Consider the following 25770-nt stretch of genomic DNA (forward strand, 5'->3'; position numbering starts at 1 on the left):
AAGGCTTTACTGAAACAATAGCTGGGGAGAATATGAAGTAAAAAAAAACAATGCATTTTTTTATTTCCTAATCCAGGAGGTTACTGTGGTGAAGCTGAAGTGGTGCTCAGAGATCTCCTGAGGCCTGCAGTCTTGCCAGCCCTGTAGCCATCCTTTCCAGCAGTGCCTAAAAGACCATAAGAGAGAGGAGATTAAAGCTTTCTAATCAGTAAGACAACTGCGCACACCTTCTCATTACAGGGGCAGTGCCATGTTAAAGTATTCCAAGTATCATGAGATCCTTGGGCATGATGCAGCCTTAAGGGCTTCCTTCCAAACCTTCAACACACAAAGCCTCCAAAAACAACAGTTAAGTCCAGCTTGGTTGTTGCTATCATGAAAGCATGGCTCAAGAAGCTCCAAGTTTCTCAGAAGGAGGGAATGAAGGAAAAGGAACGATACTGGGTAGTTTTGAGGAGGTGATCTAAAAGGACCTCATAAAACATCTGATTCAGTTGCCAGTAAAGTCCACTAAATGTGCTGGGTACTAGCTCAGGCCCAAAGTTTGAAATAAGCACCTGAATACTGTGATGCTTACTTGAGTACAAGCTCAGACAGCTATGCAAAAAACACTGCAAAAAAACATCTTCTGGTTTTCCTGTGCAGGTATTCAGACTACATCAGATTGCAGCCTTCTTGGCTTAAAATATCTGAAACTATCATGACTACATTAGTTATTGATGATTTAGCTAAATGTTTGTCTCAGGATTGAGACCATATTACAGAAACAAAAATTATATTTAAGTTCTAATCAGCTTATGCAATGTTTTGATCATTTTTTCAAGTCTGAGATAAAAAGATGGCCACAGCACCTCCATCACTAGAGGACATGATACATCATAGAAACTCATACCAGCATAAGTGGCAATGCAAACAAATGTGAACAGGAGTAAAGGACCAGCTTTTATTATACCCATTAGGCAGAAAGTGAATTTAGTAATCCTATTCCACTGGGCTTGAGATCCTGAAGATCCTCAACCATGACCGGCACATCACGACAAGAGACATGCTCGGATGGGATGGGCTCCATCTTTCCCCTAAAGGTAAGTGTGTGTTTTCTTCTAGGTTGGCGGACCTCCTCTGGTGGGCTTTAAACTAGGCTTGTTCGGGGAAGGGGAAGAAGAGGGTGGAGGAATCATTGGACTGCTAAACCAAGCAACACCCACAAGTACAGCCCAGCCTAGACTGACGAGCAAAACATATATGCAGGTAAGTGACAGGGGCCAGAGTAATGCTGAAAATAGGGGGCCAGTACACACATCCACAGGAAGTCTCAAATGCCTCTACACAAATGCGCATAGTATGGGAAATAAGCAGGAGGAACTTACCCTCCTAGCTAGCTGACACCAACCCGGACATAATGGGGATCACTGAAACGTGGGGGGGCTCAACACATGACTGGGTGGTGAATGTCAAGGGCTATAGGCTGTACAGGAGGGACAGGATAGGAAAGAAAGGTGGGGGCATGGCACTCTACATTAAGGAGGAATACCCATCCTCGTCAATTAACAAAGAATCAGAGGAGGGGCACTCTGAAGTGCTTTGGGTTAGAATACAAGGCAGTTGAGGGGAAAGAGACTTAATGGTGGGGGTCTACTACAGACCACCCAACCAAGGGGAAGAGCTAGACCAGGAATTCTTAAGTCAGCTCACGGAGGTAGTTAGGTCAAAGGACGTGGTCATCATGGGTGACCTGAACTTCCCGGAGATCTGCTGGGAAGAGCAGTCAGCCAGGTCTGACCATTCACGTAGGTTCCAAGCCCAAATGCAGGACCTCCATCTAACCCAGGAGGTGCACAGCCCCACCAGGGGGGACGCCTTGTTGGACCTGGCGCTGGCCATGGGCGGCGACCTGGTGAGGGGGCTGCGGGTGCTTGACCACCTGGGCAACAGTGATCATCGCCTGCTGGAATTCACCATCCAGCGCAAGGTGGCAAAGGCCTGCAGCAAGGCAGCAGCCCTAGATTTCAGGAGGGCGGACTTCAATGAACTAAGGAGAATAGTCGGGGAAGCACTGAGGTCCCAGAAGGGAGGAGAGGCAGGTGTCCAAGGAGAGTGGTCGCTCCTTAAGGAGACGATCCTCCAAGCCCAAAGAGAGGTAATCCCAACACAGATCAAAGGGAGCAGGAGGGCACACAATCCCTCATGGCTCATCAGAAGCATCCGGGAATGTCTCCCAGCAAAAAGGGAGGCGTACACCCAATGGAAAGGAGGGGCCATCACCAGGGAGGACTATACTGCAGTTGCTCAGAGATGCAGGGGGGCAGTCAGGAAGGCCAAGGAAGAGATGGAACTGGGACTAGCTTCCCAGATCAAGGACAACAAGAAATCCTTTTTTAAATACATAGGGGGTAAAAAGAAAGTTCCGGGTAATGTGGGGCCCCTGCAGGACACGCTAGGAAATTTAGTTGTCACACCAGATGACAAAGCCAACATATTTAACGATTTCTTTTCCTCCATTTTCCTAAGCAGGGACTGGAACAGCCACCCCCCCCCCGCTGGGCCCCCTTCAGGCCCCAGGAGAGGCGCACCTAGGCCAAGGGTTAGTGAGGAACTAGTTAGGGAACTTCTGGAGGGACTGGATGTATTCAAGTCAGCTGGTCCAGACAATCTCGACCCCAGAGTACTAAGGGAATTGGCTGAGGTCACTGCGGGACCCCTGGCACAGCTTTACAAGCACTCGTGGTGCTCTGGTGCGGTGCCAGAGGACTGGAAAAGGGCCAACGTGGTTCCCATCTTCAAAAAGGAGAAGGAGGAGGACCCGGGAAACTATAGGCCAGTTAGTCTTACCTCGATCCTGGGCAAGCTTTTTGAGAAAATTATTCTGGCACGTGTCCACAAGGGGCCAGCAGGGGAGATCATGCTTAGGGGCAACCAACACAGGTTCATTAGTGTCAGGTCCTGTCAGACCAACCTGGTGGCCTTCTATGATCAGATCACCAAATCCTTAGATGCAGGGGTAGCGGTGGACATAATCTTCCCGGACTTTCGGAAGGCCTTCGACACCGTCTCTCACCCTGTTCTCATTAAGAAACTGGGGGACTGTGGTGTTGACACCTACAAGTTAATTGGGTCACCAACTGGCTGGAGGGCCGCACCCAGAGAGTGGTGGTGGATGGGTCATTTTCAGCCTGGAGGGATGTGAGCAGTGCGGTTCCCCAGGGCTCTGTCCTTGGGCCCGCACTGTTCAACATCTTCATCAGCGACTTGGACAAGGGGGTAAAAAGCACCTGTTCAAATCTGCTGATGACACTAAGATGTGGGTGGATGTGGGCACACTAGAAGGGAGGAATAGGCTGCAATCAGATCTAGACAGGTTACAAGGGTGGGAGGATAAGAATAGGATGGGATTCAACACCAACAAGTGCAAAGTGATGCACCTGGGGAATTAAAACCAGCACCATACCTACAAGTTCGGGAACTCCCTTCTTGTCAGTACAGAGGCGGAAAAGGATCTAGGAGTCATCATTGACTCCAAGATGAACATGGGCTGGCAGTGTGGGGATGCAGTCAGGAAGGCCAACCGCACCTTGTCATGCATCCACAGATGCATCTCAAGCAGGTATATGGAGGTGATCCTCCCCCTCTATGTGGCACTGGTCAGGCCGCAGCTGGAGTACTGTGTCCATTTCTGGGTGCTGCACTTCAAGAGAGATGTGGACAACATGGAGAGGGTCCTGAGGAGGCCATTCGCATGATCAGGGGGCAGCAGGGCAGGCCCTACAAGGAGAGGTTACAGGACCTGAACCTGTTCAGCCTCCACAAGAGAAGGCTGAGGGGGGATCTAGTGGCCTGTTACAAACTAGTCAGGGGTGACCAGCAGGCACTGGGGAAGTCCCTGTTCTCCTGAGCACTGCCAGGAGTGACCAGGAATAACGGTCACAAGCTGGCAGGGGGTAGATTTAGGCTAGATATCAAGAGGCGCTACTTCACAGTCAGGGCAGCTAGGATCTGGAACCAACTTCCAAGAGAAGTGGTGCAGGCTCCTACCCTGGGGGTTTTTAAAAGGAGGTTAGATGAATATTTTGCTGGGGTCGTTTGACCCCAGTACTCTTTCTTGCCATGGCAGGGGGTCGGACTAGATGATCTACTCAGGTCCCTTCCGACCCTAGAAACTATGAAATATAATAGTAATAACAATTATTATTAATGTAATGTGAATTATCAAATACTTCTAGACAATCAATTAATTAAAGAATTAGCCAACATTCAGTTAATCCCTGCAATGCTCTGCAATCCTTCATTGGCTTCTGTCAGGCTCCCCTAAGGGTGTCAACACCACTTTTGTTCTAGGTATTGGTAAATGCATTAGTTTTTGTTGTAACATGGCCTGGACCTTATCCCTCTCATCCCGCTATTGTTGTTGCCTATCTGAGACCACCTCTAGCTAAAAAACTGGTTCAGACCTTTTGGAATCTATTCTTCCATAATATACATACTCTGGGGATACAAATTCACGTGACAGTAGGAGTATCGCTTGTGACACAGATGCTAGGAGTATGCTGTCCTGGCCATCCTATACTAATAGCCTTAATTAATTTCTGCAATCTCATCAACATTAATTCTGGCAATCACTACCCACATTTTGGAGCCCAAACAGTTTTTTGTTGCTTTTAATAAATCATATTGTTATGTATATAATTTAGATAGTATATCTATGGCCACCAAATCTCTCCCAGCTTTGTGTTCAATTTGAAAACCAATGATTTGTCACTGCGAAAAAAATCTCTGTACTATTGAAAGGATACTTGGCAAATGCCTTCTAGCAAGTGGTTAAGGGTCAATTTCAGATAGTACTGGTCACCTTCTATAAAAAGACATAAAATCTATCATAACTATAACCTAAAATAAAGACACTCTCACGGACCCAGAGCGGCAGCCTTCCATCTTCAGCTCCCTCTGTGCAAAAATGAAGTTTATTTCCTACCTATGGGGACTTTTTACCATCTTGTACCATCTATATTTTTCCCAGAGCCTGACGAAGAGACTTTAATCCCAAAAGCTTGCAGAAAAGGACAGTTTTCTTGTGATTTTCCAGTTGGTCTAATAAAAGGTATCATCTGGGAACCAAGAGTTCTAGTTTTTTTGAATAACCTAAAATAAAGCCTTCTTCTCTATTTGATGATGCTGGCATTCACTTTTTGTTCATTCTATGGTGGATAAACCAAAGGTATTCATTTCTGACCATACCATGGTGAGAGGATTGTATCAATACCCTTTTACCATATTTATTTAGTTCTTTTGGGTATATATTCAAATGATTCTGTCTCTTTTCTTATAGTGACAAACGGGTGCACAGTCTCTCTGTTGGTTCTTCCACTCACTCTGATTCCTTGAGCAATGAGCCTGTTGCAGCTCCTATTTTAGCTTCTACCTTGGAGTAAAGGGAAATTTCCTAGGAGTTTAGATTCTGTGGGAATTGAGACTAATTCAGGCTGTATTTTGTGCTCTTGTGCTTTGTTACTTTTTACAAGATGCTCTCAAGCTTTTACTCAATTGTTTTGATTCTTCCAGTGAGAACCCTTACTTGATGAGACGAACCACTGGACAGATTTTAACCCAAAATAGTACTAGAAAGGGAAAAAAAAGACCTATTACTAATTGTATGTTTTCATTTTGTTATTTACTCAGTCACTTTGTAAGTGCCCATAGTGGAGATAAACTCACCACTGTAAACCCTACATTTTACCCATTTATTTTCTTCTGTCTGTGGATTTTCTTTTAGTTTTAATTCCACTGTTTCTGGCATTATATTGGATTATGCACCTGTGTGTAACCTAATAATAAAAGTTGTGCCTTCCAGACTGATATTCCACTCACCGGCTGCTGCAACATTGTTTGTTGCTCCCCTGCAGCATTCCTCTGAGCTACTGGCTGCCATTCTCTTTGTCTCTCCTGTGCGCACTCTGCCATCGCCTGTACACATTTGCTATTTGAGATGCTTTGTTGCTGTTCTTGTACTTTTACCAAGTCCCAGGCATTATTTTGGCTCATGGGGTTTGTCACAACACATGCAGCTCTGTGTGCTATTTTTTGGCACTTCTAGCTTTGAGCTCTGCATGCTTTTCTGCCTCAGCTCCTTTCCTCTACCACATTTTAGCATTGCTCTGTCGTGTCCACAACGTCTGAGCACTGTTTTACCTCCAGGAATTTCATTCTGGACTGGGATACTTGCTTTACTTGGAAAATTCTAGTTGCTTTTCCAACGGTTAATGTTGTATTTCCCTTAGTCTAACTCGAAGCTTTGGTCCCAGGTTCCAACTAGAATCTGGTCTTATCAGAGAGTTAGTTATTCCTCCCAATTACAATACTAGCTCTTCAGCTTCCAGTCAGTTACAGACTCTTCTGTGTTTTCATCTTCTTTTTGTAACCTCAGATAAAAAATACACCATTCACAGGTTTTAATATTGATGAAGAGTGCAGTACTCTTCACATTCCTCACAGGTGGCCTCCTCATTTTCAGAGATTCACTTCTGCTAGGATTGTAACTGCTCCATTCTTTTTCTACACGTGTTTTCTTAATTTGTTTTGTTCCAAGGAATCTGACAGAAGTCTCCTTCAATCAACTGTTCAGGAGCTTCTGTACACTGTAACATCCAGCTCGAACTGGCCTATACCAGAAGCTTTTAAAGACACATATCCCCACACTAACAAACCTCCTCTATGTTCTTCCAGGTGGTACTTGGTACCTGCGTGGCCTATTCTCTGCTGCCATGCCAATCATTTCTTCCCTTTGTTTCTGATGAGCCACAAGGCCAGAATAGGAAAGTGTGTCCCAAAGAAGATCAGTGAGATTCCTCTGATCTGCAATTGGCCCCATGTTTCAAGGAAAGCTGGGATGGCAACTGGACATAGCACAAGAAAAGGAGTAATACAAGCAGCTTACAGTTGGGCAGTACTCTTAGAGTACCAACAGGAGTCTGAGGGAGCGAACAATGATGGGAGATGGGCAGGGTAAAAACAAAATCAAAATCTCCTTCCAAGGCCTGGCAGCTCTGACTGTGGAGTTGGGGGCTTCCCTTTGCTCCCCTTTGTTTCACTAGAAAGGATGATTTATTACTGAAACAGTAAACAAGTCAAAACTTCACGTGTGGTTTAAAGGAAGAATGTGACGCTGGCTTCATTCATCTGTCAGCAGCAGCACTAGGTGAGCACCCAGCCCAAGGAACCAGAGACATATCAATGGTTGGTGTCACCTCAGAAAAGAAACAACAAACCTATGCAAAGCAAAATCTATGAGCTGTTAGGAAACCCCCTTCTACTGCCACACAACTTGGACAGCCCAGTAATCAGGACCTGGAAATACCACAGAGAGGAGGAGTTCTGTCTGCATGGGGCCTGGCAAACAAATTGCAATTTCTGAAACTGTCTTCCAGCTCTTCAGGTCTTTCCCCCGGTACAGAATCTCAGAAGTCCTGCACATTTCTGGTTCCTTCTCTCCTCTTTTCTCTTCCTTCTTGCTAAAGGCTAGGAGGTGGTCAACAAGCAATCGATCAGATCACATCCATGGTTTGTTTTTTAAATGCGTGCCTTGACAGAGTTCTCATATCTCAAGGGACCATCTACATTAGTTAGAGCTTTATCTGGTACAATCCCAAAGATGTGCAAGTTTCCTGACTCACTTCCATTCTACCACCTCCATCCTCACCTGGTAGCTCTTAAATAGACATGCCTGCAGCTTTTCAGCACAGGATTTGTGGGGGAAGAGGTATCTCACAGTGGTTGTATTGGATTATGCACAGTGCAAATCCTGTCAGTGGCACAGCTGCATCTTAGTCGATTTTTAAGTCTGAGGACCTGCATCTTTCAGAAGCTAGCCATTTGGGCATTGCTGCAGCTGCGTCTATCAAGTCTCCAGAAACTCAAAGCCAGTAAATTATTTCTTCCTTACACAAAAGAGTCCAATATAAGACTACCTCTCAGATTCATTTTCAGGCCGTCATTTGAATAAAAGTTGCTACGAATTACTCTCAAGATAAGGATCAGATTTCATTCTATGTATGCTCAAGTATTACTGCTACACTTTCATTTTACTCCAGGACTCAGCAGCCTTCCTGTCTCTACTGCTATAATTGTCTTACCTCCATCTAAAGAACACACATCTCCACCTCCACACCACAACATACAGAAATAGTTAGCAGGATGCTACAGTAGCACACGCTGCATCAACATCTTGCACTCACCACAGCATGTGCTTATCCAATCGTATCTGTTTCTGTAACCGGAGGAAAATGTATTCCTCAAGCAACTGTACTCAATCCAACTCAAGCTAAAAAGAAGAAGAAAGTACCATATAGGCTGTGGTTTTGAGTGATGCTAAGAGCTCTACCAAAGTCAGAAAACAAGCAGAAAGCTGGGCAGGAAGTGAGCTCATCACCTATGAGCCTGTGGCTGTGCTGATGTCATCATGTAACTCAGTGGCAGGAAGTGATATGGGAGTGGGAGTCAGAGAGGAAACCGATTTGAACAACTGAGGTTAACATCTCTGGCATTTGTCATATGGCATTTCCAGGGACTTTCTAAGAAACCGAGATTGGGTTTGGCCGCTTCACTTCAGTTAGTTTGCTTTGCACACCACTTTAAACAACACTAACAGTAGCAGGATAAGGGTGCAGCTGTGCCAACCGCACATCAATGTAAGTGGCAACATCTGCCTCTGATGTAGCTGGTTCCCTTTCACCACTACTCAAGGGAAAATGTTTAATGAATAGCTTCCTGCAATGTTTATTGAATATAAAACTCCATTTGTGTTAGAAATGGGCAAAGAGCAAATTCTAGCCTCAAATTCTTCCAGATTTGTGATGGGTTCAGGTCTTGGAGGATGTCCAGATCCAGTTTCTTAAGACAGTGGTGTCACTTTTCTCAGATGTCTTTCATCTCAGACAATCTGAATAAACTTTGCAGTCATTATATCTAAGGCGTACGCAGTTGGCAGTTCATCTACAGTTGAAACATTGGCATCTCAAGCAAAATCCTAGCTATCATTTAATGGCACAGAACCCCACCCAATACTGCACAAGGGGAAGACAAAAGGAATATGATACCAAAGACAGTGTGTAATTATCCATATTGAAATTTGTCCAGAATGCTAGCACCCTCAAACCACCAGAAAAAGTGCCAAGAGAGCCTTAATTCATACCTTAAGGCAAGAAGGGACTGCTATGAGCTCCTGTATAATGCAAACAATATAATGTCACCGATAATTTCACATGTACATTGCTAGAAAAGGGAAAGCACAGTGCTTCTCTTCCCCATTTCTTCCTCCTTAGCCATCTTAACATCATGCTGGAATATTCAGAACTGATCTAGAGGGGAATATCACATACCGGCTTAGAAACACTTTTTGATTCAGTGCTTCTTGTAGATCTCCCATTCAAGTGGTAATGCACCCCAACAACACACAGTTTGTAGAATACACCAGAGTGCCGTAGATTCACGAATGCATTCAGGGTTTACTGTAAGGGTAACTCTATACATTAACCTCTTGTCATTCTATTCATTTAATCACAAACCTTCTGTTGCCAGTGATGAGTTAGAATTAAGGTCATTGCTCCCTAGAGGGGATTCTTCCTGGGATTTTTTCTCTGGGCTCACTAGTTGAGGCTGTAAAAAGAAACAATCAGTGAACAAATACAGAAATCAGATGACAAAATACAAAATGAAAATAAAGCAAACAGTGTCAATCCAAATAAAATAGTCTTTAGTTTGTGTCTTCTTGAAAATGCACTCTGTCCAAATACTGTGCAGCACTGAGGTTGTGAAGTTGTTCATATTATTCAAAAAAAAAAAAAAATCAAGCCTGGATCAAAGCAAAAAACGAAGCAATAAAATCTCAATATTTAAAAAAACTGAAAACCCAAAAGGAATTAGGGCTGTCTGAAGCCTAAACCGTACCCTGGTAGTTACAGCACTGTACTGGGAAGCTAAAGAAATGGAGTTTCAAACCCTCTGTAGCTAATGAGGGCTTAGATCAGGGGCAGGCAGTGTCCAGACTACAGGCCACATCAGGCCTGCAGCAGACTCCATTTCCCAGCAGCCCCTGTCCAGGTCACTGCAGCCAGTTGCCATGGAGACCCCAGGAGTGGCAGCACCATGACAGTGTAGGCCTAGGGTCTCCACGGAGATTGACCCCAGGCTGGCAAAGCACACAACTGGGCAAGGAGCTGCTCTGGGGCTGCGATCTTGTGGTGGTGACAGTGTGGTCTGGAGCCTGCGCAGAACTGCGATCTGTTGCCCGCACACCACTGTCAACAGATCCCAGTCCTGGCCCCAGAGCAGCTCTCCGCCCAGCCACACACCCTGCCAGTGCTGCTGGAACTGGTCTCCGTGGAAGCCCTGGCTCCATGTTGTCGTGGTACCGCTGCTCCTGGGGTCTCCATGGAAATCAGCAGCAGCAATGTGGGCAGGGGCTGCTGGGAAATGGAGTCTGGCTCCTGGTCAGGTCTATCATTTTGCCCACCCCTGGCTTAGACCCGGGATTTCGTACTTCTTGAGTGTGTGCCTTAACCACTAGGCTACTGGGCTAAAGCAAGGCATGGTTATGCTACTAGGTATGGGTTTTTGCATAGCTATAGTTTCAAGACTTAGACCTTACTGACCTAGCTATGCAGGTATGGAGCTGTATATCTGCCTGGCAGGAGTACAGATCACTGAACATGCCCAACAGCCATGTGGACACTTGCATATCCGAAATGCACATGAAATCAGATGACAAACTGTGTGCAAATCCCAAAACAGCAGTTACACGGCCAGTGAAGTGCCATTTGGGTGCTTAAAATAAAATAGGATTACACCCCTAAATGTCACAAGGCCTTACCAGTGTTGGCTGTAAGTGGGCTCTGATTAAATCAGTTTTAGTAAGCCAAGAAGAACAGGGAGGGGACAGAATGTGAATCACAGACCTCCAAGAAAGAAAATAGGTGCTGCAGGAAGTGATATCAGTGATTCAGTGAGGAGAGAGGGCTCCCTTCTCCTCTGTCATTTCTATGACAAAGACCTGCATGATAATAGGGAGAGCTGCACTCTAGCAGTTGCAAAACTGAGGTCCTGACCACTTGTAGGCATTTAATACTCATCGTATTTTCACCCCAAAGCACTTGGGAATTTATCTTTTGCCTCCCTAGAGTCCCATGTAAAGTCATATAAATCAATGGACCTCCCGAACTGCTGAACCCAGTATCTGCTATCACAAGCGCCCCCATCAACCTGCCAGCTTCCACAAACATACTGCACTTCATGCTCCTCTGTTCGATGTTCCAGACTATTCTTCTGTTTCTATCACTCCAGTTTTATATTGTTGTGTACTGTTAAAAACTTGCCCTGATCCATCTGTACCCACTCACTGCCCTGAAAGAGCCAAGGATCCTAAAGAAATAAAAATGTAATGATGTAACTGAAGAGTGTATCATGATGCATATGCACATAGATGCCAAATTACTGTTGCACAGGCCTCTAAGGTTCTGCTCTTTCCTAACATTTAGGTTGTTTGACTTTACAGATTTAACTTGTTTAACCAGAAGTGCTTAAAATTAGAAATTCTAAAATTATTATATTTCTAAAATTATTATATTTGGCTTTATTCCCATCACTCTTGGAGACAGTGCATCTCCACTCATCGGTGGTGAACTGCTGCCTTCTCACCCAGAGTTTGAGTAGAGACTCCTGCTCTGGTGGTAGTTGGTATGGCAGTGACTGGTCTATGTCTGTCCCCATTCTCATCTTCAGTTGAATTATCTATTCCATGATGCACACATCAGTTCACTCAGAGGACTCTAGTGCATTGTGGGAAAGGTAGCTGAGTCAGGTATCCTGGACTACAGAGAAGTCTAGAGGCAGGAGGCACATGATGAACTTTAGCAACTCAGGTAGACACTGAATAATGTCTGACTGACTAGAAACAAGACATTAAGGGAACCTACACATAAGCCAGGAAGCTACTCCAACACACTGTAATTACAGTGAACTGGAGCAGATTTGATTAATACAGTCTGCTGGAGTGTGGCAATTACTGCACTCCAGCCAGCCTCCACATCTTGTGTATCAGTGTCCCCACATTTCCAAATGGCACTTTAACTAAAGCTCTTTCAACAAGCTTTAGGTAAATTGTCCCTGCTGCCATTCTGAAGTACGGGGACACTGATACATGAGATGCTCCCCTGCCCCCACACTCCAGGAGCATGTGTAAAAATACCCTAAGATTTAGTTCAATTAATTGAGATGCTCTGATTTGGATCAGTCCACCCAAAAAGAAATGTTTAATTTGGATTTTATTGATATTCCCAGAAAACGTTTCTAATTATATCCAGATCCTGATATATGACCCTACTAATGCAGTCTCTGACCACCTCAAATTCTTTAAAGTATTTTGCTCACAGTACCCTGGGGAAGTAGCACAGTGTCATTAGCCCCATTTTACAGATGGGAACTGAGACACACAGAGGGTCTCCCAAACTCTTGACTATTGCCCTAACACTGGTCTTTCATCTGTTGGACCAAGTTTTCTGTTTAGCCCAACAGCAGCACACAGCATTTCCTAATCCCACCGTTTCTGCTCTCTTACTATACCTCACCTCACTTGTATTGAGAGGTGACAGGAATATGTCCTTACACTCCTGTCTGGATGCTGCCATGTTTCTCCCAGCATCCTCTATTCCTCTCCAGCCCTCCCCCACCCGCAGCCCTGGTCTACAGCTGTATACAAGGCACACAGAAGAGCTGCAAAACAGAGTGGAGTGTCATGGCTGAGCCCATCTCCTTCCTACAAGTTGCTGTCAGTTTAACCACAGGGCAGACTGTATCAGCAGGTGTTTTACAAGATGGTCAGTGCTCTGTATCTTGCAGGTTCCCCCACAATTATCCTCTTAAGGAAACCTCAGCTTTTAATATATTTACGTTTTTAGGTTTCTGTAACTCTATAAATAAAAAGCATTGGCTTTCTGATCTCTTATAAGCTCACAGTTCTAAATGACATGGAAATAACAGAAATAACGTTTCATGACAGCTGCCAGCACCTGGTTTTTCCTTGCTGGCCCCAGGGGACAGAAGAGTCCTTTAGCATCCCCTGAAGACTACAGTTGGGCTACTACAAGCCAACGGGCAAGCAACTGATGTCCAGAATGAAAACTAAGCATTCTGCCAATTCTTCTCTTGGACTTTAACCCTCTCCCCTCACATTTAAGCACTGCAGTCTACTCGCTGGAACAGGTCTACTACTCAATGCTCATTTCATGCTGATGCTGTCTCAGCCTTCTGATGCTGGTGGTTTTTATTCCTGCTAAGTGAGTCATCTTTCCCTGTGCTGCAGGCTTCATCTCCTGTTCCCCGCAAGCCCAGTTATCCTGGGAACTCTATTTGAAGGACACTCCACCATTTTTCTTCTCAGTGCAAATGTGGTTTCCTTCATTTTCTTCTCTCAAAGAAAGAGAGGGAATTAAAGGGAATGTTGACCTGACTGTACTTACCCACTTGCGGGGTCTCCCTCTTGGTCTTTTTGCAAGTGGAGATTCTACCTTTAAAAATACAAAACAAAATGAAATTAAATGAGAGTAAGCCATTAAACTTGATCAGGAAGGCTTCAGCATAGCATCTACAAGTGTGACAGGTAGGAGAAGGAAGGCCAAGGGTTTAGATTAGGAGAATGATAAAGAAGGACTAAACAGAGGAAACAGCAGAAAAAGAGCACTAAGAAAAGACTGGCAGTGATCATATGGCAGTGAAAAAAGAGGAAAAGTAAGGTGGCAGCTGTTAGTCAGACAGCTCCATCAGATGAAAAACAGACACATTTAGATTAGAACTACATCACACATACCCATAAATTGCCATCCCTTACCACAGCAGTTCCCAACCTAGGGTCAGGACCCAAATCAGGGTTGCAGAGAACCCTCAGGAGGGTCAAGGTATTCAAGAAGAACACTTCCAGGTTCACCACCGGCACTTCTAGGTTCGTCTCTGAGTGTGGCACAGGCACCTAGGGGACACCCCACCCCCTCCAAAACGGTTGGGAATCACAGCCTTACTGTCTGTCCAGAAGTAGTATTCAATTTTTTGCTTCCTTTTGGCCTTCCACGTGGCTTCTTTAGGGGCACCAGTTCCTCAGGCTCCTGCTTTGACAAAAGGATGAGATCTATTACAACAACTTTCACACATCTAGCAATCCAACAACATACGACACTGGTGCCTAGCATTTCACATTCTGTGGTCCTTGATTAATGGAGCATTGCTGGTACTCCGTAGAGAGCTGGCTGTCCTCCCCATTCCTAGATGCTAAATACTACTTCAGCCTTACATGACAGCAACAATACACTGACCGACAAGAACCATGGACCTAGAGATAGCTCATCAGCCTGAGATGTGGGGAAACAGGATTTAATTCTTCACTCTGACCCAGATTTCCTTTGTGACTTTGGTTAGTCACATAGGGCATGTCCAGCCCATCCCCATGTTTTGCCTGGAAGTGCCACTGTTCAGCAAGCCTCACTCAGTTGTTCCTGTGCCATGTGCACCAAATTGCATGACGCCTATAGCTGCCTTCAGGTGGTGGAGTTGTTGGTTGTAGCTGTGTTGGTCTAAGGATGTAGGCAGGCAAGATTCTTTGGGTAGATGTGACGTCTTTTATTAGACCAACTAAATAGTTGAAAAAAAAGTTCTTTGCAAGCTTTTGAGCACAAACACCTTTCATCAGACATAGGGAGACTCTGCATCATCACAAATTCAACAATAATCATGATGAACACTATCCAGAATGGTAAAATACAAACCACCATGTACAAGAAACCCACAGAATAATACACATATCTACACAGAACCAGCAATCACCCTAAACACACCAAAAAAATGCTGTAATTTATAGCTGAGATCTCTGATATCACCAAATCTGCACTGAGGAGAATACCTGCTATCATCACCCCACAAATCTCAAAAGGGCTTTCACCCAACAAGGACACTCCTCCAGAGAGATAGATCACACTTTTGAAAGATCCACCTGGATATGCAAAGAATTCCTGTACAAAAAGAAAATCCCCACGAAATGCACACCATTAGTTATGACATACCATCCTTCCCTGGAATGTATACGGAAAATCCTCAAACAATTGCAACCCATTGTAGTAGAAGACCCAATTCTTAAAGAGACCTTTCCAGAACCGCCCATCCTAGTCTTTAAACAAACACTGAACCTTGCTAACCTCATAAATCAGAAGCAAACTTCCTATGACCCTGTTCACCAGAGCGCCCCAAGGGATGACAAGGTCAAACGGTCACAAACTCCTCCAAGACCATTTCAGGCTGGATATAAGGAAGAACTTCTTTACTGTCAGAGCCCCCAAGGTTTGGAATAGACTGCTGCTAGAAGTGGTCCAAGCACCTACTCTGAATGCCTTCAAAAGACATCTGGATGTTTACCTTGCTGGGATCCTATGATCCCTGCTGACTTCCTGCTCCTGGAGCAGGGGGCTGGACTCGATGACCTCTCGAGGTTCCTTCTAGCCCAAATGTCTATGAATCTATGAAATCCAATTACCTGTGGGTGCCCACTTCTTACAAGGCAATCACTGTCTCTCCAATCTCTCAGTTCTAATCCTCAAAGGGAACTTAAAAACAGCATTCATGGATGAGCCTACAAACTTTACTTCATTAATCTACTGGATACAAAAAAAATCATGGACTTTATATAGACATTGAATACCTTGCACAGATGGCAAAATATTGTTCATTTCAGCAGGGTGCTTGGTATAGGGGAAAAAAGATCACAGTCTCTTCCCCCATTGCAAGTCATTTAGAAGCAAAACGGGTTAAGCACCCTAGTAGTCCTCAGTGCTACAAATACCAGGTTAACTCATCTTGGAGTAATTCACAGTCTATGTGGACATGGTCTGCTGGCTTGAAGGTAGTGAGGACAGCTGGGGACTTGCTACTGCCAGCAGCTGTGCCAACGTGTGTATGCTCTTTCTTTTCTGAGCAGTAGAGTGTTTTCCTCTCAAGTTTCCCTCCTCCCCGCGCCAAATTATGCCTGCCCAAATTAGTCGGTAACTCAAGTAAACCCAGCCTTGTCTTTGTCAGTAAGGCCATTTGTGGACGTGCTCACCATTTTCTAAACCAGCGTTTCTCAACCCATGGATTGTCACCGACAAGCAGGTCACAAGAATATGTGAAAGGGTCATGAACGAACTTTGAAAATGGATCAACTAACTTTAAAAATGGATTTTACTTTAAAGGAGAAAAACCTGGGAAACTGCACATTATCGGTTGCAGGCTGGCAGAGTCCCAGCCTGCAAAGGACTGCTTGTCCACCCCCCTCCACCGCTCTACACCCCCCTCTGCCCCACACACTGTGGGGCTGGGGCAGGTTGAGAGTGAGGGGCACTGGGTCAGGACTGGCCATCAATATTTACAAATGGGTCCTGGTACAAAACAGGTTGAGAACCACTGTTCTAAACTGTATTAACTGATTCACATCACACAGTTCAAATCAAATTTCAATTCAAATTAAGGGTGAATAGAAGATCAGTAATCATCAGCCCCTTAGACCCAACTGGCAGCTTCTGTGCCTGGGCTTATGCATTTAGCACTTGCCCTTGGAAGTATTTAGGAGGCAATAATGAGACTTTAAAGCAGTGTTACATTGTTGCAAGCTGACTGACAGTTATCTAAAGTGCTGTTCCAGAAGCCTTCATGGGTGCACCTGACCTGAGTGCTGATGACCATCTCAGCCAATGTGTTGGGGGCAGGTCTTCCTCACAGACCAGTGGCCTATGCACTGGGGCAGGGCTGGGAGCTTAGTCAGGTTAGTTGGCACATTTAACTTGGTAAAAAATGTTGCTTCTCTTGTGTTACAAAAATCCAACTGAGTTTCCCTTGCAGGGACTGATATTTGCAATGCTTATCTGCCAAGTTCCTAAGGACTGGTTTTCCTAAAAGCAACAATTAACACTATTTAAATTGCCGAGTTCAGACTGCTCTAGTCTGCATTAACTTTAAATCTCATTCAATGGACCGTTCATTCGGACTGGAGCCATTTTAATTCAGGCTATGGACATCCATGCATATATAATGGCGGTTGTAGTCTGGACTAAACCTAGAAAAACATAACATCTATAAAAAGCTGCTTTCAATCCCTAATACCCCAGCATTCCCTGCTGGGCTTTTAGGCCACTAGGTACTCACTTGTGGCTGTTTCTTTGGCCTTCCCCTCTTTCTCTTTGGCAGTTCAGGAGGAGGGGATGAGCCAGGGTCCATTTGTTTCTCGTTGTTGCTCATGGTGGCACGTCCCACAGCTTCCAGATGGTAACCCAAGAGATTACTTTTCCATGGGCACCTGACACAATAGAAATGAAAATCTCACCTCCTTGCTCTCTTTCTCCTTTCTTATTAAGAGACCTTTTTCCACCTGCAGGGATATAAATAAGGACAGTCAGGCATGAAAGCTTGCTACTTTCCTGCTAGTGAGAAGGATTTACAGAGTTCAGGATACGGCAGCCTTCCAGCAGCACAGCAATACTCTATAAGCACTTATTTATTCCCACTGCCCCTCTCCTTTCATTGCTGTTTCTTCTAAAAAGATGAATTTAGTGCTGGTGTTTGTCCTCAAGGCAGAAATGTTTTTATAATTCTTCAGGTACCGTGTGGACAGCAACAACAGAAGGGAGGACTTAGCCCCTGACTTCTGGACTGTTAGAGCTTTTGCTGACAGGTGTTATATTAATGTTGCCATTTTCTATAGGATGGAATGGCATTTGACAGACACAACCTGGCTGTGGCAAATCAGGTCTAGGTCTCTCAGGCACATTTTTGTTCAGATACAAGAAGGTATCTTGTTTGGACTCTTTACATTAGTTTATTTGAAATAGTAATTTCACTTTGGCAGAACCACTCTACCTCTTCCCCAGCTTCTCCTACCCAATGCCCCATGTAGAATCCTCTGTGGCTGAAACAGTTCTGGTCCAATTTGTTTGGCTCCAAGAAATAGCTTGAGCCATGAGCTGTTGATGGAACATGAGAAAACCACATAACTTTCAGAAGTGACGGATACATTTAGGTTTCCAGTTTTCCTGCCTTTGAATGAAACTTCAGTTCCTTAGCCACTTTTGCAGGTGTGACATGTGGTGACTCAAGTGGCACACAGAATCCACGGGAGAATGCACCATCAATGCACAGCATAGCATTACAATATTTTCTTCATTGTTCTAAAATAATGCATAAGGGAGCAGAAACCGAATTCAGTTTCTGTTTGTTCATGAATAACACTTAAATTCCAACCAGGTGGTCCTTTACAAACCCACAGGTGTTGCTGCATGCTCAGCTTTTTCCGTCCACCCAACTGACAAGATGGAAAGACCTTAGCTTGATTCTCTGAATTCAAGTAAAATGTAGGGTAAAATCTGGCTCATGCCTTGCATCAACAGAACCAAATGAATTCTGTTAGTCAAAGCATCTGAAAAAGACAAGCAGGAGGCAGAGCAAAGAGAAAACTTTTGTTCCAATATGAAAACTAATAACGATTTACTTTCATCTTATGAGAACTTACTTTCACCTTCCAAGAAATCAAATGCTCATATCTGTACTGACACTACCAGCAGATCAAGAGATACTGTGCCCCTAGACTCTGTTAGCACTCAGATGTTAGGGAAGTTCAATGATATTCCCAGAAAAGGGAGCTGTAGCAACAGTTTGGAATACATTCTCTTCCTGGCAGATTCCTGCATGAATAAAGAACTAGAACGGATCTTCTAGGCTACCAAGCGCCCTGCTATTGCAGGAAATCACATCATAAAATCATTTATATCAGCTAATCAAGTTTCATATTAAACAGCTTGCCTTTTATGCCCACAACCCATATTCAGAGGCTATTCCAGAACCTCAGTACTCTGATGGTTAGAAAACTTCAAATTTTCAGCCCACATTTATTTACAATGAGTTGATATCTTGCTGTTCTTTCACAAGAGTTGTCCTTTAGTTTAAATACCTCTTTTCTCTCCCTGGTATCTACCCCTCTGATATATCTATAAACAGTAATCACTTCCCATCTCAGCATTTTTTGGGGGGTGGGGTGGGGAGGGGGGTGCCTATGCTAAACAAAACAAGCTGCTGAGACTCCTCTCATAAGAAAAGGAGCTATGTTCTCCTAATCATTCATGAATTCCTCCTCTATATCTATTCCACTTTAGTTCATCTTTCTTGAATAGAGATGATCATAATTGCAGACCACACTCAGCTGAGGTCTTAGCAGTGCCTTGTACTGCTTATTGAAGAAATCTTACTGATGAAAAATAAAAGTCTTTCCCCATCTCACTGGAAATTCTTCAGGTTAGGTCCTCATGCCTAACCGGCCCATCACATTATCTGAGAAACATGCATGAAGGAACAGTTCAGCTGGAAAAGAACAGTTTGTATAAAATATCAGCAAATATTGTTTCGAAGTGGATACAACCAGCCTCTCAAGGGACCCTGCAGATGTCTGAGTATTGGTTCTGCCTTTGCATGCCTACCCATGACAGTACAACTACTTTCCTTTGAGGGTCATATCTAAAGCAACTCATTTCTACCTTATGTTTTAGTGGTGGTGAAAAGTCCTCAACTCCTAGCCTAGCAGACTAAATAATCTATTTAGTCTTGTAGGGCTCAATGTGGGCAGCAGCTACACGCACTTCCCTGCTTCATGCCTGTTCTGCAGAAAGAACTTCTATTTGGATTCATAAGGTTCCATTCTTCCTGTGTGATCTGGGGGAAATCACCTAAATCCAAGAGGTGTCTCAGTTCCTTCCAAAAAAATGAAGATACAGCCATGGGAGCACAGGGGAAATATTTGAACAGCTGTGAAAGAAATCAGCCCTTTGTCATCCTACAGAGGAAAAAAGATCACCAAGGCAGTCTCATACCACCACCAATAATAGTGACTCTTTGGATCAAAGACCAGTCTACAAGGAAATCTCATGAGCAACCAACTCATTTCACATGGGGTGTTCAGGCAACTTAATGTGAAAAAGGGCTCTTAATTGATTCAGGCCTTGTTGCAACCAGGAACTTAGGCATGGAAGCCACTATTGCCTCTTACCTAGCTCCTGAGGCTTTGGGTTTCACAACAATGTCAGTCCACACCATAAGAGGAATTTCTGGATAGAAAACCAAAGTTTAATGCAGTTCCAAACAATTTGTTTCTCTGCCTGTTCAGCCTCCTCACTCCGACACTACTTAGATTAACACCCCATCTACATTTATGATGAATTTTGCCTGATGAATTTTATACCCGATTGTATAAATCTGGTCTTCTCTTTATATCTGGGGGTTCAGTTGGTATTACAGTCCCTCTCCCATCTCAGTTCTGGTGGTAGGGTACATATGGGGAGCGAGTTCCATAGACAGAGCCATCCCTAGGGTACGGTGAATCAGGGCAATTGCCCTGGACCCCATGATTTGGGGGGGCCCCGTGGAGTCGAGCAGAGAAGCTGCAGGCCCTCCTGCAAGGCTCCTCTGAAGCTGGTAGGTCAGCCCCACACTGCAGAAGAAGCACAGAGACCTCCTACCCCTTTGTGGGGGTACCATGGCCCTGTGCAGTGTTAAGGGGCCCCACACAGGCTTATTTGCCCCAGGCCCTGCACCCCCCTAAGGTCAGCTCTGTCCACAGATATCCTGATCCAAGACCAGAGATGACCCTGAAGAGTAAGACTAAACCTATGTACCAGAGGATTCAGAAGCAAGTAGAAAATTGAGGGAAGTTATCTGATGTGTTTTCTAGTCTACAAAAGTTCATATCTACCCTGCCTTCTGACTGACTTCAGACAAACATGACTAATTATCTCTCTCTTCTCAGTAGATACTCACACTCAGGTGGTAGCCATGTCATGTTGTACAAGCTGGAGTTTCCAACTAATCTTGACTTGCAGCTGTAGGAATAGTAATTATAGTTTCATAGTTTCATAGTTTGTAGGGTCGGAAGGGACCTGAGCAGATCATCTAGTCCGACCCCCTGCCATGGCAGGAAAGAGTACTGGGGTCAAATGACCCCAGCAAGATGTTCATCTAACCTCCTCTTAAACACCCCCAGGGTAGGAGCCTGCACCACTTCTCTTGGAAGCTGGTTCCAGACCCTAGCCACCCTGACCGTGAAGTAGCGCCTCCTGATATCTAACCTAAATATACCCTCTGCCAGCTTGTGACCGTTATTCCTGGTCACTCCTGGCAGTGCTTGGGGAAACAGTGACTTCCCCAATGTCTGCTGATCCCCCCTGACTAGTTTATAACAGGCCACAAGATCCCCCCTCAGCCTTCTCTTGTGGAGGCTGAACAGGTTCAGGTCCCGCAGCCTGTCCTCATAGGGCCTGCCCTGTTGTCCCCCTGATCATACGAGTAGCCCTCCTCTGGACCCTCTCCATGCTGTTCACATCCCTCTTGAAGTGCAGCGCCCAGAATTGGATGCAATACTCTAGCTGCGGCCTGACCAGTGCCACATAGAGGGGGAGGATCACCTCCTTGGACCTGCTCGAGATGCATCTGTGGATGCATGCCAAGGTGCGGTTGGCCTTCCTGACTGCTTCCCCACACTGCTGGCCCATGTTCATCTTGGAGTCGATGACCCCCAGATCCCTTTCCGCCTCCGTGCTGATAAGAGGGGAGTTCCCCAACCTGTAGGTCTGGTGCCAGTTGTTCCTCCCCAGGTGCATCACCTTGCACTTGTCTGTGTTGAAACCCATCCTATTCTCGTCCGCCCACCCTTGAAACCTGTCGAGGTCTGATTGTAGCCTGTTGCATCCTTCCAATGTACCCACGTCCCCCCACATCTTAGTGTCATCAGCAAATTTGAACAGGGTGCTTTTTACCCCCTCATCCAAATCGCTGATGAAGATGTTGAACAGTGCAGGCCCGAGGACCGAGCCCTGCGGAACCCCACTGCCCACGTCCTTCCAGGTTGAGAAGGACGCATCTACTGCCACCCTCTGGGTGCGGCCCTCCAGCCAGTTGGCAACCCGTTTGACTGTGTAGGTGTCTACACCACAGCCCCCCAGTTTCTTAATGAGAACAGAGTGAGAGACAGTGTCAAAAGCCTTCTGGAAGTCCAGGAAGATTATATCCACTGCTACCCCTGCGTCTAACGATCTGGTGATCTGATCGTAAAAGGCCACCAGGTTGGTCTGACAGGACCTGCCACTGATGAACCCATGTAATGCAGTCTGAAGCAAAAGACCATATGAAACAGTTGCTAGGCCTTCACTAGATAGGAACTGGTCACTCCTTGTTTTACCAATATTTTTGACTCACAAAGAACTTGGGGAAGAACAGCAGCATGCATGGTTATTAGTCTCCCAGGTCATGCCATCAGTATAGCCAGTATCAAAGGAAGGTACCATTAACCTGAACCCTGCAGTTTAGGGGTGGAACAGAAGCAACAAACATTTCCTTTCCATTTTTGTATTGCTTGAAAACCCCAGTCTTTTTCATCCCTGGAGGCTACACATGTTGCTGTGTGATAAGCAGTCTCTGCCAACAGGACTCTCCCCTTCTTTTGGGGTAGTACACAGCAGACTGGATGCTTATCTTGCTGGGATCCTATGACCCCAGCTGACTTCCTGCCCTTTGGGCAGGGGGCTGGACTCGATGATCTCCCGAGGTCCCTTCCAGCCCTAATGTCTATGAAAAAATAAATAAATAAAAAAGACTGGTAGCATTTAATCAGTAGGATTCAAATCTCTTCAGGGTGTCTTCCTAGAAGCATGGACATAGAATGGCACATATCATGGCATCAAGTTACAGGGTATTTTCACATGTGCTCCAAGAGGAGGGGGGTGGGGATGGCACTTTAATTAGAGAGGCCCCGAGAGCTGCTCTAATTAAAGTGCCACAGCGTCTTGTGTATCAGCATTCCTGTGCTTCAAAATGGTGTCAGGGGCAGCTGACCTAAAACTTATTCACTGTCACTGAGCTTTAGTTCAAGCACCTCCACCACCATTTTGAAGCATGGGGGTGCAAATACAAGATGTGGGAGTCTGCTTGATTAATTGAGTCTGCTCCTATGCACTGTAATTGCAATGCATCAAAGCAGCCTCTGCGCTCATGTACATGCACCCACTGACTCCCTGGAGGGCAAGTGGCAACTTTCTTAGCACTGCTGGATGTTGTTGGACCCAACCAACTCTGACCTTGACACTTTACCATCAGACTGGACAGATCAGACAGAATACCTGAGTAACACTGCTGATTATGGATGTGACTAAAACAAAGATAAGACTGAAATATTAGCACATAGAAGATCTGACAATAGTTAGCACAGGGGAAAGACACTCAGGAGATCTACTTCTATTCCTGGCTCCACCACAGATCATATTCTTGGGCAAATCACATAATCTATTTATGCCTTGCCTTCCCTGACTGTCAAACTGTGGGATAATAATAAGTATCTTAATATTTATTCACTCGCCTTGGGATAAAGTTTGATTCCCTACTGTTTGTTAAGCACTTGGAGAACCTCCAGGGAATGGGGTTGAACATGCATGAAATATTAAGTGACTGTAGTAGAAAGCTTCCTGCAGCTGCTGTGTTTGTACACACAACATCAAGCAGTCAGGATTAGATACCCTATCTACCAATTGCTAGCCCACATCCTGCTGAATGGTGAAACAGCCTTACTGACCCCTAGGAGCCAAGTTCCCAGGAGGTTGACTTGGCGCACAGCCATAAGCTAACAGTTCCTCACCTAGAATCATGGGTCTGTGGCAGCAGCTTCGGGGCAGGATGTTGAAGGGCACGTTGCTGAAATACTCAGCTGACCTGGGCATCTAAATCAATAAGTAGACCCAAGCCAAAGGGAACAAGATGGAATGCAGCCATCATTCAGGGACACTCATATCCACCCCACTCTTGAGGTCATTGTCGCAGGTCCCAGACTCCCCCTAGCGCCCTTTCACTAAAAGCATGAAAAAAACCCAACACATCTTGCCTAGATTTACAGGTCCTGCCTAGATCCAGATAATTCCAGTTATAATGTGCTTCTGCTTATATATCTCATAGTCTTTGTCTCCGGTACCAAATTCTCTCAAAGACACCAAATTCCTCATTTTCTAAATTTCCTATTCAGACACTTCCCCTCAAAATCCAGAGCCCATGGAAATCCAGAGAACATCCAGTGGAAATAATCCAAAACTAACAGAGAAATAAAAGAATAACCATTAACACACCCTTCTACCTAAAAGAAATAGAATGATATTTGCCTCTTATCTCAAACGGCATCCTACCCCTGTGCAAATCCTTAACCCTCAGGAAAATCATTATAATACCCAAAACCAGCTACTACTAGCATTTACAAGCCACCTTCCATGTCCACACCCCCAGGAAATGGTCCTCTGCGTGGCTGGAGAGCACAGACATGTCAGGAACTGGGCACAAAAAAGAGTAAGGTGCCAGACATTGCTCCTTGACCTATATCAAAGCAAGACTAAATAATTAATAATCTCCACTGTATCAGGTCTACGGCAATCTCCCAGTTTCTAAACAGATGAGCTCTGCACATGCATTTCAAATGCAGGCTTGGTAGCACAGTAAAAAAGGAGCAAGATTACCTGTCAAGAACTTGGACAGCTCCACTTGACCAGGTGTCCCAGACCTAGGAATAAAGACAAGAGACAAAGAGACAGAGATATCCAACAGCTCACAGTCCTCTGCACCGAGGAGAGGGAGTTAGTTTAGGTGTCTACACATTCATTTCAGGAGCTGTACAACAAGATGAGCGCTATTTATTCTGCTCCCAGTTAGCGATATGGAAAGCAGCATGAGCACTGCCTGTGATCTCCTTCTGATGGCAGTCCTGAGTAGTGACAGCAAGTGAAACTTAAAAAGTTCATTTTAACTCAGCTGGAATCTTATAGCAAAATGAAAAAAAAAATCCCCAACCAAACCACCAAGTGAGACAGCCCTTACAACTGCCTTGCCTACTAAAAATAAGGTCAGTTTTCAAAAGTGAAATGAATGATCTGAATAGAAAGGGCAGATCATTTCACAAATTCCCCATTTCCAACAGGGGCCAGTTATATTTTCATTGAACTTAGATTGTGAAGCTACAAAAAGTGTAACATCAACCTGGCTTGAGATGACACAAAGCAGTTAATACCCAGGATACAAAGTCCTCTCAGGGACTTTTGCCATGAACCATGGATAACATACACTGTTGGACACCAGTCTGGGTTAGAGCTTGGGATACTTTGTGCAGTTTAAAAAGTTGCTGTGTGGCTCTAAATACTGTATTTTATAGTATTGCTGTGAGTGGTAACTGGCTCCTGGCAAAAGTCCCTTAGAGAATTTTGCAGATAAGAGCACAGTATTTTAATGTGCATGTTTTAGTATCTGAAACACCACTACACAGATGTGTAAGATGACTTTTAATACCTCAGGGTCAATCAAACCAGATGTCAAAATATGAACCACGTTTTATCTTGATCCACTCCCTTTGTAAACACACTGAAGAAATTAAGAGTCAGAATCTGATATCCATCCTCACATCAGGTAGACACTTCCTTATACCATTAATAGATTTAAAATAACCAAGCCTAAATAATTTTTCTCAGAACTGCACATAGAGATTCTCAGTGGGGCTTAGGTTCCTGGGTCATTTAGAAGCCTAAGTCCCATTTTCAAAGTCACTTGAAGCCATTTGAAAATTTCATCTTTAGTCATTCTTTTGTAGCAAGGTTGATCTGATAACAGAAACTCTGGACTGGGATTCCTTAAATTTGTGTTTACATCCTAGCTCTG

The 25770-nt window shown here is 44.7% G+C and overlaps 1 protein-coding gene across 1 annotated transcript; it reads right to left on the minus strand.

Moving 5' to 3' along the window:
* Positions 1-80: 80 nt before the first annotated feature.
* On the minus strand, positions 81-24640 carry LOC149855605 (uncharacterized). The gene is made up of 6 exons (XM_090022597.1): positions 24582-24640; positions 17200-17422; positions 14055-14138; positions 13500-13547; positions 9552-9642; positions 81-166 (listed from the first exon to the last, which is right to left on the minus strand). Exons 2-6 carry the CDS (start codon positions 17290-17292, stop codon positions 81-83), a joined length of 402 nt encoding a protein of 133 aa, XP_089878723.1. The 5' UTR covers positions 17293-17422; positions 24582-24640.
* Between the last annotated feature and the right edge of the window lie 1130 nt (positions 24641-25770).

The sequence above is a fragment of the Crocodylus siamensis genome, chromosome 11 (genome assembly GCF_052110815.1).
Source record: "Crocodylus siamensis isolate JL-2025a chromosome 11, ASM5211081v1, whole genome shotgun sequence".
NCBI lineage: Eukaryota > Metazoa > Chordata > Crocodylia > Crocodylidae > Crocodylus > Crocodylus siamensis.